This window comes from Sylvia atricapilla, chromosome 13 (genome assembly GCF_009819655.1).
Source record: "Sylvia atricapilla isolate bSylAtr1 chromosome 13, bSylAtr1.pri, whole genome shotgun sequence".
NCBI lineage: Eukaryota > Metazoa > Chordata > Aves > Passeriformes > Sylviidae > Sylvia > Sylvia atricapilla.
The window spans coordinates 2407879-2422124 of NC_089152.1; the positions used below are offsets into that span (position 1 = coordinate 2407879).

The 14246-nt window shown below is 46.9% G+C and overlaps 2 protein-coding genes across 2 annotated transcripts in view; one reads left to right on the forward strand and one right to left on the reverse strand.

Moving 5' to 3' along the window:
- On the reverse strand, positions 1-13927 carry SLC24A1 (solute carrier family 24 member 1). The gene is made up of 9 exons (XM_066328212.1): positions 12775-13927; positions 11980-12042; positions 11378-11486; positions 5521-5604; positions 3784-3908; positions 2960-3160; positions 2512-2601; positions 1513-1679; positions 1-908 (listed from the first exon to the last, which is right to left on the reverse strand). Exons 1-9 carry the CDS (start codon positions 13693-13695, stop codon positions 659-661), a joined length of 2010 nt encoding a protein of 669 aa, XP_066184309.1. The 5' UTR covers positions 13696-13927; the 3' UTR covers positions 1-658.
- Positions 11264-14246, forward strand: part of INTS14 (integrator complex subunit 14) — a 17565-nt gene continuing 14582 nt past the window's right edge. Inside the window, exon 1 of the mRNA XM_066328208.1 lies at positions 11264-11284. The gene's annotated coding sequence lies outside the window, so the exon portion shown is untranslated. The remainder of the gene's footprint in view (positions 11285-14246) is intronic.

A 14246-nucleotide genomic window follows, 5' to 3' on the forward strand; every position in this document is an offset into this window, starting at 1 on the left:
GCTTTAGTTTTGATTAGAGGCAATGTGCTGTTCTAACCCCTGAGCCTTTTAGTCTTGTTGCAGGTGACATCACTCTTGTACTGGTGGCACTTGAGAGGAGTTTTAGGCACTGCAAGATCAGGTACAGATCTGAAAGGAGCTCAGTGCAGTTTGAGGGAGTTCTCTGCTGAACTGCAGCCTGTGTCCACACAGGGATTTTTAAGCAGAGCAGTTCCATAAAGGCCCAGCCACATCAGTCTGATTCTCTTCCCACTGAAGGAAAATCCATTAATTTCAGGGAGTTGGAGCAGTTCACCAATTTAAAGCATTTTCCTAAAAATTTCCTGTAATGAGTAAATATTCTGTGGTGAAAATCAGCTCCTTTGACTTGAGGGGATCAGCTGTAGTGAAAATTTGATTAATCTAAATCATATCAGCCTTTCCACATTCCCTAAATACGTGTTATTTAATATTGGTCATTTCAGTATCTGTTCTTATCCTAAAGAAAAACAGAGGCTGACACACCACTTAAGATAGATTTATTTTTTAGCATGTTAAAGATATCTTACTTTCAGTAAGTTTTTTACAACTCTGGTTGTTTTTTTTCAGTAGAACAAACTGCTACCTCAACCTCCTTTTGATGTTGCTGGATCCTCCCACATCTTGAAGTGTCCACATGTCATACAGATACTGGGCAGGAAATTACCTTGTCCTCTAACATCACACTGATGATCAGAAACACAAAGTAAAGGGCAAACATGGTGAGCCCCAGTAGTTTGTTCATTTTCCATCTACAGACAGCAATGGAGAGAATCACAAACAGGAGCATGAGGAAGAGGAGAACAATTGCACAAAACAAACCATTGCTGCTGACTGCCACGGGGCTGAGGCCATTGAAAATAGAGAAAAGGAACCAGGGAACTGGTAGGCTGCAAGGAAAGGAAAAGTAATTGAAATAAATGTTTTAAGGCAGTTCATTTTCTGCATCATAACTAAGCAATTTTTCCAAATTGTTACAGGGGAACAAAAAGATTGTATTCAATATAAAACTGAATGTTGTTCCTGTCAAAACTGCATTTGGATAATGCTTGCACTATCATAATGCAATCAAAGAGTAAAATGGTTAGAAAATAATACCTAAGAATTAAGTGCCTTGATGTGCTATAATAGAGATGTCCTGATGGTTTAGGATGAGAGATCCAGGCTCTGATACTGACCTTCCCCAGGAGCTGGATGTCTGAGTGACCAGATAAAGTTCCTGCATGTACAGCCTGGACATTAGCCAAAGGCCTCTTGCATTTTTGTCTTGAAAAGTGGGTTATTTTGTGTTCATTCAGAATTGGGTGAAGATGGTGGGCAGAGTTAGAAAATACAGCTTGTCGTTCTTGGCTGGGTCTGGGTTGGGTTTCTTCAAAAGGAACTGGTTGCTGAGCTGCCCTTCCCTTAACTACAGCTAAAATTAAATTACCTGAGGCAGGCTGGGTCTCAAACCAGGTAACTCTGTGCTTCAGAAGGCATGGGCCAGGTACTCACCCGACAGTGATGTCGAAGATGTTGCTGCCCACAGAACTGGACACAGCCATGTCCCCTAAGCCCTTCCGGGCCACGATGACACTGGTGATGAGGTCAGGGATGGATGTGCCTGCTGCCAGTATGGTTAACCCCATAATTTCCTCTGATATCCCAATTGTTTCACCAACCTAATCAACACAATGTTGGGGAGGGGCTGTTAGCAATGGAACATGGAGTATAATGGCTCTGTGCAATGTTAGGGTTTGTGGCACACTGGAGTTAAAATATTCCAAGTCCCATAAACAGGGCAGCATTTTCCTGCTTTATAGGATTTAAAAGTTCCATTTTACTGTGTGTTGATTGTGGATTTGCTCTGTAGTGTAGGAAAGTGGACTACAGCCAAGGTCAAGTCAGCTACAGCACACTTTTCCTGTGCTCACTCCTGGTCTGGATGTTGTCTACCTTTGCAAATTTAACACCAGCTGTGCAAGATCTAAGGGCCTTTGGAGATGACAGTCCTTGGATTTATGGCATCAGCAGCTCTACTGTGCATGTGCAATATATCACTCAATACAGACTGGGGGCTGATCCTACAAGCTGGAATTATTATTTCCCAGAATACTGGGTGAACATTAAGATGGGGGAGTGAAGATCATTTAACAGCTTCCAGAATCAGAACCTATATTTTTCCTAGAATTTTAATTAGGTAATGGATACTTATGTTCTGCACAGAAACATTCATCAGTGAAAAGTCATAATTAAGATAAATCTTGATGGTGCTTTTCCTCTAACTGATGCACAAACTCCCTTGGAAGCTCTCGGAAAGGAATGAATCTTTGTCAAATCGGGAAAAAAGGAAATCAAAAATCCCCTTTTGGGTTCTAACAAAACAAAGTTTCTACTGTTGTGATGGATGACTGCAGCTGTAATTCATCAGATAAAATGCCACAGTAACACTGTCCCCTCTCTCCATATACTTGTTTTGAAATGGGGATTTGCAGGAAGAACAAAACCTCTCACCTGGTGAGCCCACCACACCATGAGATAAGAGAACACAGCAATCCAGAGGATGGATCCAAAAAATGTGATGACAAAGAATTTTTTTGACTCCTGTTGAAATCAAGTTTGAAAAGAAAAAGAAGTTTCAGGGAAGTTAATAGTCCCCATTGAAAACTGTTCACCTGAAACACTTCACTGCAATTGATCACTTTAACTTGGACCCTGGTCTCTGCTGTTTTTCAGCTTGATTAGGTGACCTGCAGTTGCTAGAATTTGTGGTTTATTAAATTAAGTCTCTGGAATGACATTACACTGCAGCTGGGGCTCCTGTCCCACTCCCTGCAGCAGTAACAGCCCTTCAACTATGCAAGGACTCCAGACATGGAAAAATGGGCCCAGGGACTCTTGCCCAGAGGAAATCTATAGCTCAGTTAATGACTCCAGTAGCAGAAGGAAGATAGATTCTTACTGGGTTTCTGACGTCAGGCAGAGTGCACCAGAGAGGAAAGACGATGGGAAAGAGGAAAAGGTAAATTGCTTGTTTTGTCCTTGATTCTGGCCATTCCAGAGATAAGGGCTCCTCGTTTTCATCCCCCTCTGTGCTGTCACCATCACTGTCCTCCTGGCTCTCAGAGCTGCTGTCGTCTGAGGTGTCACTGCTCGACGAGGGCTGTCCCTCAGGATAAAAAATCAAAAAGCCAATATATTTTCACACTAACAAGGAGCTGCAGTTTTTCACTGTGGCCTCACCTGAGCAGAGCTCACATTTGTAACCTGCTGAGGGCAGCCACAGCTCTCGTGAGACAGGACCCAGGCACACCCCAGCACCTGTGTATTGTTAACTAATGGGCATTCATTAACTAGAAACACCTTTTAGACACAAACTAAATACTTTATGTCCTTGAAAAGCCTTTTTTCATTGGAACTGCCCAATCACATCAGCTGAAAAGGATTTGGGGAGCAAAAGAGAACAGTCTGGTTCTCAGTGCTGGTGAGCACAGGACAGACACATGCTCTTACCTCCCCTTACCCTAGAGTACCCTCTGACCTCAGAAGAGTCTTTTGAGGGGACAGTGCTATCCAGTGTCACTTGGTGTCATAATTTGGACCCAGCTTGTGTTTGTAAGCCAAAGTGTTTCAGCCAGCATCTCAAATCAGTACACACAGAGCTATTTATAGATGCCAGTGACATGGGTTGGGTCCTGTCCCAGCAGCTCTGGAGGGGGAAGAAGGAAAGTACATGTGAAGGTCAGCCTGGATGGCACACAGTGCCTGTGCTCCTCATTTTGGTACCTGTCCATCCTGTGGCACATCTGCCTGCTGTGTGTCTTTGCTGGGCTCAGAGTCAGTGGCAGGAGTTAACTGGATGGTGCTTGGTGCTTTCTTTTCCTCTTCTGTAAAAGCAATAAGAAGGAATTCTGGTTTCAGCCATCCTGGACGGGTGGCCACCATATCAACACATCACTTTCCCTGGGGCCAGCAGGAGCTCTGAGCTTCCTCACACAATGGTGGCATTTCAGGTGAAATACTCTCAGATTGCTTAGGTTGTGTGTCCTCCCTGACTGCTGTGATTGTGTTTGGTAAATCTGGGCAGAATTTGACCCACCTGGAGTAGAATGAGACCTTGGTGCTCCTCTGACCTTCCATGCCAAGCTGCTGTAAAGGGCACATGTGTAATGGAGAAATGCTAATGACCTCATCTACAGCTGATGAACATTTCTTGGTTTCTTTCTAGATTCTGAAATTTGTATTAAAACCATCCTTAAAATCCAGAAAGGATGTAAAGCTCTGCTTCTTGGGTTTCCCCCAGCTCCCCCTCCCTCTGCAGAGCATGGCATTCTCCAGGGACCTGATACTCCTCAAGGCTTCTGAGAAATGACCAGGATGTGCTGCCAGACTTTAATCCCTGATCATTTGGTGGGTATTCAAAAGCAAGTAGGAAAGTGCTGACACATACAAGGAAATAACTGCAATGTCCTGCTGTTCCTGCATTAACCTGCACAGCCAAGAGAAACACAGAAAATTCTGTGGGAACAGAGCAGAAACACAGATAACACTGAGCAGGGATGAGGGAGTGAAGACAGTGTGATGTTTATAGCATGCACCAGGAATTCACTTGGGTTTTAAACAGTATTTTTCTCAGGTTTGGGCTCATTCACCTCCGTGAGGCCCAGCATTGGGAGGTGCTCAGGTGCCTGTGTCATGTGGAGCTGGGACCTTCTACACAAAAGTTGCTTGGTGTTCAAAATCTCCTTGCTGTGAGCACAAATCTGTGTTGTAGCACAGGTCAGCTCTGGCTCTGAGGCAGCCTTTGTGTCAGGGGTGATGGAGAAAACCCCCCAAAAATATTAAACTGACAGAGGGCAGATCTAGGTTAAATGCTAGATTAGAAATTCTTATCTGTGAGGGTGCTGAGGCCCCAGCACAGGCTGCCCAGAGAAGCTGTGGCTGTTCATCCCTGGAAGGGTCCAAGGCCAGGCTGGATGGGGATTGGAGCACCCTGAGGTAGGGGAAGGTGTCCCTGCCCATGGCAGGGGGTGGAATGGGATGTTCTCTGACATTCCTTCCAGCCCAAACCATGATATGATTCTGTGATTCTGCTAAAGGAAGGGTGCACAGGTCCTTTATAAACACAGTGTAGATTATTCCCACTGGAGGAACCTTCTGTGCCCTTCTGCAAGTGTGTGAAGGCACTTTGTTTTAACAAACACCTCTTTTGCAGGGTCTACCAAAGACCAGTGCTGTCTGCAATGCCCTGATTTCCCTCCTGCACTTTCCACGGCCATTTCCAGTCCATCCTTGTAGCTCTCCCTGCCCTGCCTCACTAACATCTCCTCTGGGGCTGGCTGCTGCTGCCTGCCTTGATTGATTTCTGCTGCATTGTTACAGCAGCCACCTGTGCCCAGCAACAGCACAAAATCGATGTTAGACCCCAGGGTTTCTTTGCCAGCCCTTGGGCTTTGCGTGCTGGGAAGGTGAGAGCTTGCAGTGCAAAACAAGGCAAACAGTGCTGGCTCTTCCTGCACTCACCTGGCTGGGAGCCTTGTCCTTCCAGGGTCTCAGCCTTGGCCTTGGCCATGTTGCTCAGGATGTCAACCCTGTCTTTAAATTTTGCTGTGGGTGAGAAGGACACGATCATCAGGAGCTGTCACTGCAAAGGCCCCCTGGACCCATCTCCCCCAACACACACATGCTCTTGCCCCCTTCCTCCTGCAGGTGCTGCAGCCAGCACTGCCCCAGGGGTTGTTCTGGCTCTGGCCCCACCTTTTGGCTGCAGTATTTAACTGCTTAGTGCTACAGCAATTACACCAGTAATTTGACATGCAACTATTTAAGGAGAATCGAAAGGAATGAGAAATCCTCTCCAGGTCAGTAATACAATGGATATCTGTATTTCATAGGAAGAAAATGCAGAAAGAACAGACGGGGAGTTTCGGTGCAATATCAGTCTTGTTCCAAATGGATTATTGATTTTTTTCTAGGCTAGATTATGAGTAAACTAAAACTGACACCTTCCTCCTGCCATGTGGCTGTTGAAGAGGCTTGAGGGTGCTGCTTACAGCTTGGAGACCTGATGGGGATGGAAAATAAACACCTTTTATGTTCCAGTTCCATGGAAAATGATTGATTTTTCCAAGTATACACAAGTGTCTCCTGCTGGAGCTGATCTAAATCCGTGGTATCCAGGTTCAGCATGGTCCAGGCTGTCTGAGAGATGATCTTCACCAATACAGGTCTAGTGCCTTATTTCTGGGACTGCTGAGGGCTTCTTCAACTGTAAACCAAGCTCTGCTTTACTCAGCTGAGCTGCTTTTTTACTGGTTTACAGTGATCTGTGAAACTGTGTGTCTCTGTAGCTGTTTTCTGCTCAAATACCTGACTGCTGGCTCTCAGTGAAAGTGAACAAGAATGGGCTCAAAGAAAAGCCCCATTTTGCTCTAATCTATGTCCTCTGTTGAGCTGCACACCCAGTGACTGAGGGTTTGCATGTGGGCAGTAGCCACAAGGAGCTGGCCAATGCTGTGTTTGGCTTGTGTGCAGGGCTGTAAATCAATTTCCTCTGAAAGTTTTATCACACTGATTTAATCTACTGTGTTTTTGACTATGCACCCAGAAGGTGCTGTTGCCATATGCCTTGAGGGCAGGGCCCTGCCACTTTATTAATCACAGTGACATTGAGATAATGGAAATACCAGGCCCAGTCAAGTGGGCAGAACTATTGTTCTGAGCTGAACCTTGTGAAAATCAGTAAATTCTGCTGTATGCCCAATAACAGGGCCCAGCTCTGACAGGAAGACCTCAGGGGACAAGTCCCACTCTGGTGAGATTCCTGCTGCTGTCTGACAGAAAGATCTTTCACCAGCTGGGATTTCCACCAAGCACTGGAATGGCTGGACTGAGATGAAATCATCATGGAGTACCAGAATGGTTTGGGTTGGAAGGGCCATGGGCAGGGACACCTTCCACTATCCCAGGCTGCTCCAAGCCCCATCCAGCCTGGTTTGGACACTTCCAGGGATCCAGGGGCAGCCACAGCTTCTCTGGGCACCCTGTGCCAGGGCCTCAGCACCCTTACAGGTAAGAATTTCTAATCTAAATGATAATTTCTTCCCCTTTAAAAGGCTGGCTGGGACTCGAGCCTGACCCTTCCATGCTCCTTGTCAATCCTGCAGTTCACTGGAGGGGATGTGAAGTGTTGGCTTCCTTCCTCCTGGGCTCGTGCACAAGCACATCCCTCAATGCAGGGATGACCCTTTGCTCCCAGTCTCCTCTAGGCACTGGGCAATGCATCCTTCTGTTTGGCTTTTCCCTGAAGCTGCTGCAAAAGCCCCTGTCAGCAGGGTCAGGGAGGTCAGGCTCAGCCTGAGATTATGGAAATTCGAGCTCCTGGCTCAGTGCCCTCAGCCAGGCCGTGGGCTGGGAGTGCCCAGGGAGCATCTCTGTCAGGATAAACAGATTAGGCCCAGGCCACTGTCCAGTTCTCATGAGATCAGCCTCGTTTAAAGGGGTGTTAATTCCTCTAGCACACAATTCCTGCAGGAGGCACTGAGCCTGGAGGCAGAGCTGGCTCTAAGCTGGCCAGATCTGCAGGTCAGCACGGGCAGGAAGGATGTCCACGGGCTCAGTGCAGGCTGTGCTGGATCAGCTGTGCTGGGCACTGTCCCTCTCTGTCCCTGGGGCACTCAGTGCTGGCAGCTCTGTCCCCAGGGCTGAGAACACACCACACAGGACATGTCTGAGTGCGGTGGCCCTGAGATGCTCTCCAGGAAGATTCTTGTCCTGTGAATTCACAGCATCCAGGATGGACTCCAGGTGGCAGCTGAGCTTCTACCTTGAATTTGGCTCTTACATTGAATTCACTCTTTGGCTCTAATATTCAGTCTAACACAATCAGGAGGGAGGAATTTTCTTTACGATTTGGCCTGAACCTGAAGGATTTGGAGATTCTGCTATATAAAAGTGGAAGTATAAAAAAAGTCCTGTGATTCGTTTTGTCCCTCTATATCAAGATCCTCTTACAAGAAATGATAGAATGCTGATGAAGCAAGGAGAAGCTGTAGCTGCCTTCAGCCTTCTCCAGCAGCCTGCAACAGTGCCCACTCCTCTGGTCTAATTTCCAAAATCATTACCTTGTTAACTGGGGCATAGTGAGGGCAGGCAGCTCTGACAACTTCTCTGCTGGAGCCTCTTGCTTCATTCAAAAAGAAATGTAGGCTTCTGCCTTGTTCCCTGTGTGACTAGAGTTTGAGGAGTCTGGTGGTAAGACTAGAGGTTCAGAAATGAGAGGGTTCCTGAACATTTCCAAAATCCTCACTCCCTTTAATTCTCCAACAGATCCCTCTGGTGTCTAATGGGATGATCTGAAAAAGATCTCATGCTCTTTTTCTACTCACTTTCAAAGGAAGTGGGGGAAAGCCATAAGAACAAACTTGCTAGAAATTAACAAATTTTTTAAAAGGCACATGGAAAGTAAAAAGTCCTATCAAAAATTTAATCCAGGAGGCCATGTTATTAGAACTTCTAAATTAAACACATAGTCTCCCTAAGACAAAAAACTTAAGTAATGATACCTTCCTAATACAAAAAGAAAAAAACACATCGTGAATTCAATCCACTCTTCAAAAAAGAAATTTTGTTTCACACGAGGGCTGTTGCAGCTTTGTGTTTCACACTTCTTCTGTATTTCCAAGACCTCTGCCCCTGAAATCTGGGCTTGGAGGCCCAAATTGGCAGCTTTTCTATGTTTTGGACCTTGCTGCCCTGAAACCACTCCTGTGCTGCCCAAATAAAAAGCGAGGGCAGCTGAAAGAAGGAAACTACAGAATCCTGATTGCAGCAGGTTCAGTGAGGAACTGCTGAGCAACTGTTGGCAACCTTTTCCCTCTGTCAAGTGTTCATTCCCACAGCCTGTAAATGCTGATGCCACAGGCCTTGGCAAGAAGGAACAAGGGCCCTTGAGGAAAGATAAATTGCTTTGGGATCATCTTTTATGTGGCAGCCTAATTTCAGAAATGTGCCGGGTACAGACAGTGCTGCACACACAGCAAAGGGAGGGATGGTGCTGGTGATCCATGGGAAGCAGGCACAGCTCTCCCCAGGGTCCCCCAGGGCTGCAGGGCTGTTAACACAGGAGTAGGAACTATTAACATATCAGAACGTAAGTCCTCATATGCCTTGGCAGGTTCAAATCCTTTTCCAGATCCTTCCTTGGGATGTCATTCCATCCCTTTGGCCACGCTCCTCATGGCACTTAGCTTTCTCAGTTTATAAATTCCTTTTCTCAAGACTTCCTTTTCTCAAGACTCTCTTTTCTCCAGGTAGGGATTTTTCAGATTAAAGAGCATCTCCTACAAGGCACACAGGATCTGGCACTTGGGCTCCTTGATTTTGACCGCTGAGCTGTTGTAATATCAGTAATTTTATTGTTAAATTTTTTAAGGTCCTGTCTCTGTTCTCACAGTGTTGAAGTGGAACAGGCACACACCTGGGGCAGAGGTTTCGCCATTACCTCAGTGGCATTAATAAGGGGTCTGGGAAATAAAATCCTTCTGTTGCAGCCGGTATCAGCCCCAGATACACACGGTCACACTCCCATCTAGTGGCTGCCGCACACACACAACTCGCACCCTGCCGGGCCGCCAGCAGAGGCTTAGGTTGGGTATCAGGAAAAAATTCTGCACCCGAAAGTGTTCTCAAGCCCTGGCACCATCCCCGGAGAGATTTAAAGGATGTGTAGAAGGCACTTAGGGACACGTGGCCTTGGCAGTGCTGGGGGAACAGTCGGACATGATGATCTTAAAGGTTTTTTTCCAACCTAAATGATTCTGTGATTTTGCGTAATGAGTAGGGAAGTACTCTTTGAGAGAAGATCCAAATTGGGGTCCTGCTTATTCCATACTCACGAGGTCTGGGAACACCAGCCTCTTCAGCAAAGACAGAGACTTGCAACTGCACAGAAAGGTCCCAGCAGCCTGTTCTGGGCTGAACTGGCTGGGGCTCTCCTTGGCCTGGGCTGCCAACCTCAGCCCCCCACAACTCTCCTGCTGAGGGGTCCCAGAGTTTCACCAGGGCACCAACCCGGACCAGAAAACCAAGGCTGTGGTGGGCAGACACTGCACAGAGACATTTAGAGGTGTGGGAAGGATGAGAAGGTGCTGGGAGGTCTCTGAGTGGCAGCAGCCTCTCAATTCTGGCACTTTCTGATGCTCAAGGCAATGGCACATCCTCTTGGAAGGTTTTGGGTCTATTCTGGTGCTGTTGATACAACCTTTTAGAGGCACAGGAGGCAAGGAGCAAACCCTGAGGAGTCTGGCTCGTGTTAGGCTACTGCTCATAACACATTGGGTGCCTTCACTGGAACCTGTCAAAGCAGACACTGATCTGCCTTGTTGTTTTCCTCCTGCCTCCTTTGTTTCCTCGATCAGTTTGTGCAGCTGGGATTCTGATCTGGAGAGTCCTCTTTGTAACCTCTGTGAGGGACATGAGAAGTGTTGATCTGCTTAGCTTCAGTCTCTCTTTGAATGAGAAGCAGATAATCTCTTTAGAACAAGTAGGGCAGTGGAGGGATGGGGCATGTGGTGAGCTAGGAAAGAAGATCTTAAAAATGGGGGTTTTTTTTAATGTGCTTCACTATTTCTTCAAAAATAAACCTCCACAGTGCAATTGGATTAAAGTTAATATAAAGCAACACGTTAAAAAGGCTGTGTACAAAGACCCTGGTCTGTCTGGAGATGAGGCTTCTCTGCAGCCTGAGCAGTTGAAAAGAGGTTTTTGACCTGAGCTGGTCCTTCCCTGGCCCTGCAGAGCCCTCACTGCCTGCACAGGGCCGTGGGCACATTTTGCCATGGCAGTGATGAAATCATGGTGCAGGTAGGCTTTTAGAGGTGTCAGCCTGAATCACATAGAATTGGTCTCACCATCATGGTTAGAATATCAGCTGGGATTTGAACCACTGTCAAAAAGATAATTCTTCAAGGGTTTTAACCTCTTTTTGTGCTGCTGTTTCAGGGCTGGGATGAGGTCTGAGCTAAGAAGAGGAAGATGGGATGTGCTATGGGACAGAGGAAGCTGGTAACTCATGTTTTCTGCCCCTGCAGTCAGAGAGACAGCAGAGATGGGGGATGTCACCACTTCCAGGGAACCCCAGCACCTGCCACCACAGCAGTAACCAGCTTGGCACAGGGAAAGTAGATACAGCAGGACCAAAACATGAGGTGTTCCTTGCCAGCAATCAGAAGGGGCACGTCCCACTGTCACAGAGCTGCCCTCACCTGACACCATCTGTGATACTCAGGTGAGTTGCTGACCCCAAAACACTGATTGTATTCCCAGTGAAACCAGTAAGGGCTGTGAACCCAAGGCCCTCTGGTGTGGAGCATGCACTCACCTTCTGCCAGGGGGTCCAGGGTGCGGATGGTGAGCTGGACGATGGTGCCGCGCATCTGGGAGTTGTGCAGGGAGGCCGAGCTGCTGCCCCGCTGCAGGACTGGCCCAGGCTGTGGGAAGGCACAAACCCAGTCAGTTCCAGCTGCTTTGTTCTCTACAACAGCCAGGGCCTCTCCAGGCCATGGGGCAGCAGTTCAACAGCAGCAGAGGAATCAGCTGTTCAGTGTTTGCTATGGGGGAAGGACAGAGCCCTCCAGCCTCTGCTATGAGAGCCCAGGAGGAAATTTGGCCATGACATCAGGTAAGAAGAGTCACGTTTTGGATTTCTGTATGCCTGTTTTATAGCAGAGAACAAGCAGCTCTCTTTTAGTTAAATCCACCTGGGAAGGCTGAGCTGTCTCTTAAATTTTATAAAAATTCCTTAAAGGACAGGACTCAGCCAAGTGTCCTCTTAAGCAAACTGTGGTCATTGTGCCAGATATGATACAGGCTTTGGTGCAGGTTTCCTTGACATGGGAGATGACACCTTTATTTAAGACCTGACATGGGGGAGAGATTCAAAATACCATGACTTCAGATCCCTGTAAATTTGCTTAGTCCTACCTGCAGCTTCCTCACATCTGGTGGCTTCATTGTTCCATCATCTACAACTGCCCTGGTGCTTGTCTGCAAGCAATGAACAGAAATGACCAATCACCTCTGCTGCTCCAGGATCTAATGACCCTTCAGGCTGCTGCCTGTGGGGAAGTGGCACAGCTGACACAAAACTCCATGGGTGCTCCTGAAAGACCCAAAGCCATAAGCCTCCTTAAAACCATTGGCTTCTGACAAAAACAGGATTCTACCTATAGCCTCCCAGTGAGGATGCAGGCACCTGGGGGCAGACTAACAACTGATCCCTGTAGCTACAGACAGGCCCAGACTTCAATCCCAAATGTCTGTATCTTTACTCATTTGCCAGCAAAGTGAAGGTGCAAAGGGGTTTTTGGGGTTTTTTATAGTGATTAGCATTACTTAGGCTTGGGCTGGGACAGAAGCATTTCCCCCCCTGTTTACCAGAATTGTCTGATCGTATTCCCAGACCAAGAATATGTTCCTGTAAGTGTTCCTTCTGAAACCTCTTTACAACAACCAAGTAAGCAAAATCCCACACACATCCTTGAAAGCAGCTAAGAGACATTTAGTAATTGCACAGGTAGGACTCCCTTTTAAGTGATATTCTCTAATTTCTTAGAATCTCTCTAATTTGCATTTCCCTCATTCTAAAACCACAATTATTGACCAATACCTGTATTCTGAGGTTCGAATATGTGCTTTGTGAAGGAGATGCAGTTTTTCTTTGTGATTTACACTAGAAAGTTCTTTCCAATTTGCCCTCTGAACACTAAGGACACCAACCTTCTGCATGTGCTCTGCTGATGCTGCCTGCACAGCATTTAGCTTCTTTTTCAGCTCCTGCTTCACCCATTGCTCTAGGAACACGTTCTGTTTCATGGTGAACACGTATGTGGCATAGGCAGTCAGTAAAAGGAGGCTTTCCCACCAATCAATGACACTGTCTAGGAAAAACAGGATGAGCATCAGTAAGTCAACAATGTAGAATGAGATGTCTCTAAATAAGGGCCACCATGTCAGGTGGAGTATCTGCCTTGAGAAGAGGGCACAGGTGCCAATGACAAAGAGGATATTAAACACTGCTGAGCCCACAATGGTCCCGATGCCGACATTGCTGTGTGAGATGAAGACACCTATGAGGGACGTGAAGAGTTCTGGTGCTGATCCACCTGCTGCCATGAAGGTGGCTCCAGCCACGTCTTCAGAGATCTGCAACTTCTCAGTGATCACTCCCAAAGCAGGGACAAAATACTCATCACACACTATGGCCAAGGCCACAAATACATACATCATGCCAAAGATGTGAAGTACAACCCACCCTTGCCTGCGTTCTTCCACAGTGAACAGGTCCTGGGGATATTCTCCTTTGGACTCATAGGGTGGTTTTTCCCCTGGGGAGCTTTCACTGGCGTTTTCTTGCTGTGGTGTTGTACCCACTGATGTGGTGACGGGCACAGCTGGCTCAGGATCCACATAGATACAGTGCCTTATTTTGGGTGCTGTGGCATTGCCTCTTACAGCAGTCTTGTTGCTGGGGAGATCCCTGGAGGTCACTCTGACAGGGTCTGTGGGTTGGGGGGCTCTGTGTGATGCTGGAAGGGCAGAGGGGCTGAACTGGAGCTGGTAGAAAGAGAGGACCAACACTATGGCAAGCAAGAAAAGGATTCGGTTCCTCCGTAGCCGCCTCCTCCGTGGTAAATGCATTTCCTAAAGCCTCAAAACTCAGAGCTGTGTCCAGAAGCCTCTGAAGACTTCACTTGGTCAGCAGTTTGTTGATCTGGAACATCAGGCGTGGAACTGCACGGCACAAGATGGGGAATCCTGCAAAAGAAAATCTGGTGTGAAAAACAAAGTACTGCAACTTTCCACCATTTGGGCAGCAACATTTCACTGATTGCTTGTCTATTTTTCAATAAAAAGAAATGGACTTAAATGAGTAAAGAGAGATCTAGATCCAGGTTTCAATCTATTTTTTTTTAATGTGACTGTGGGCGATGCTGATTAATAATCAAAGGTTTGGCTAAATAGAGAGGAGCTGGCTGAGGCAGTTCAATCCAAGCTGAATTCTGATTCCACCAAATGCCCATATCCAGGAGCTGTTAAGGACTGTATTTACTGCAGTCCAGTTGTTATTCTGTAATATTATTGGGTCAGCGTTGTGCAGGAGGAGTGGATACAGCTTCTGTCAAGGAACCAACTTCAAATTGCTAAAAATTATGCTCTGAAGACAAGAACAAGCTGTTCAAATCTCCCTC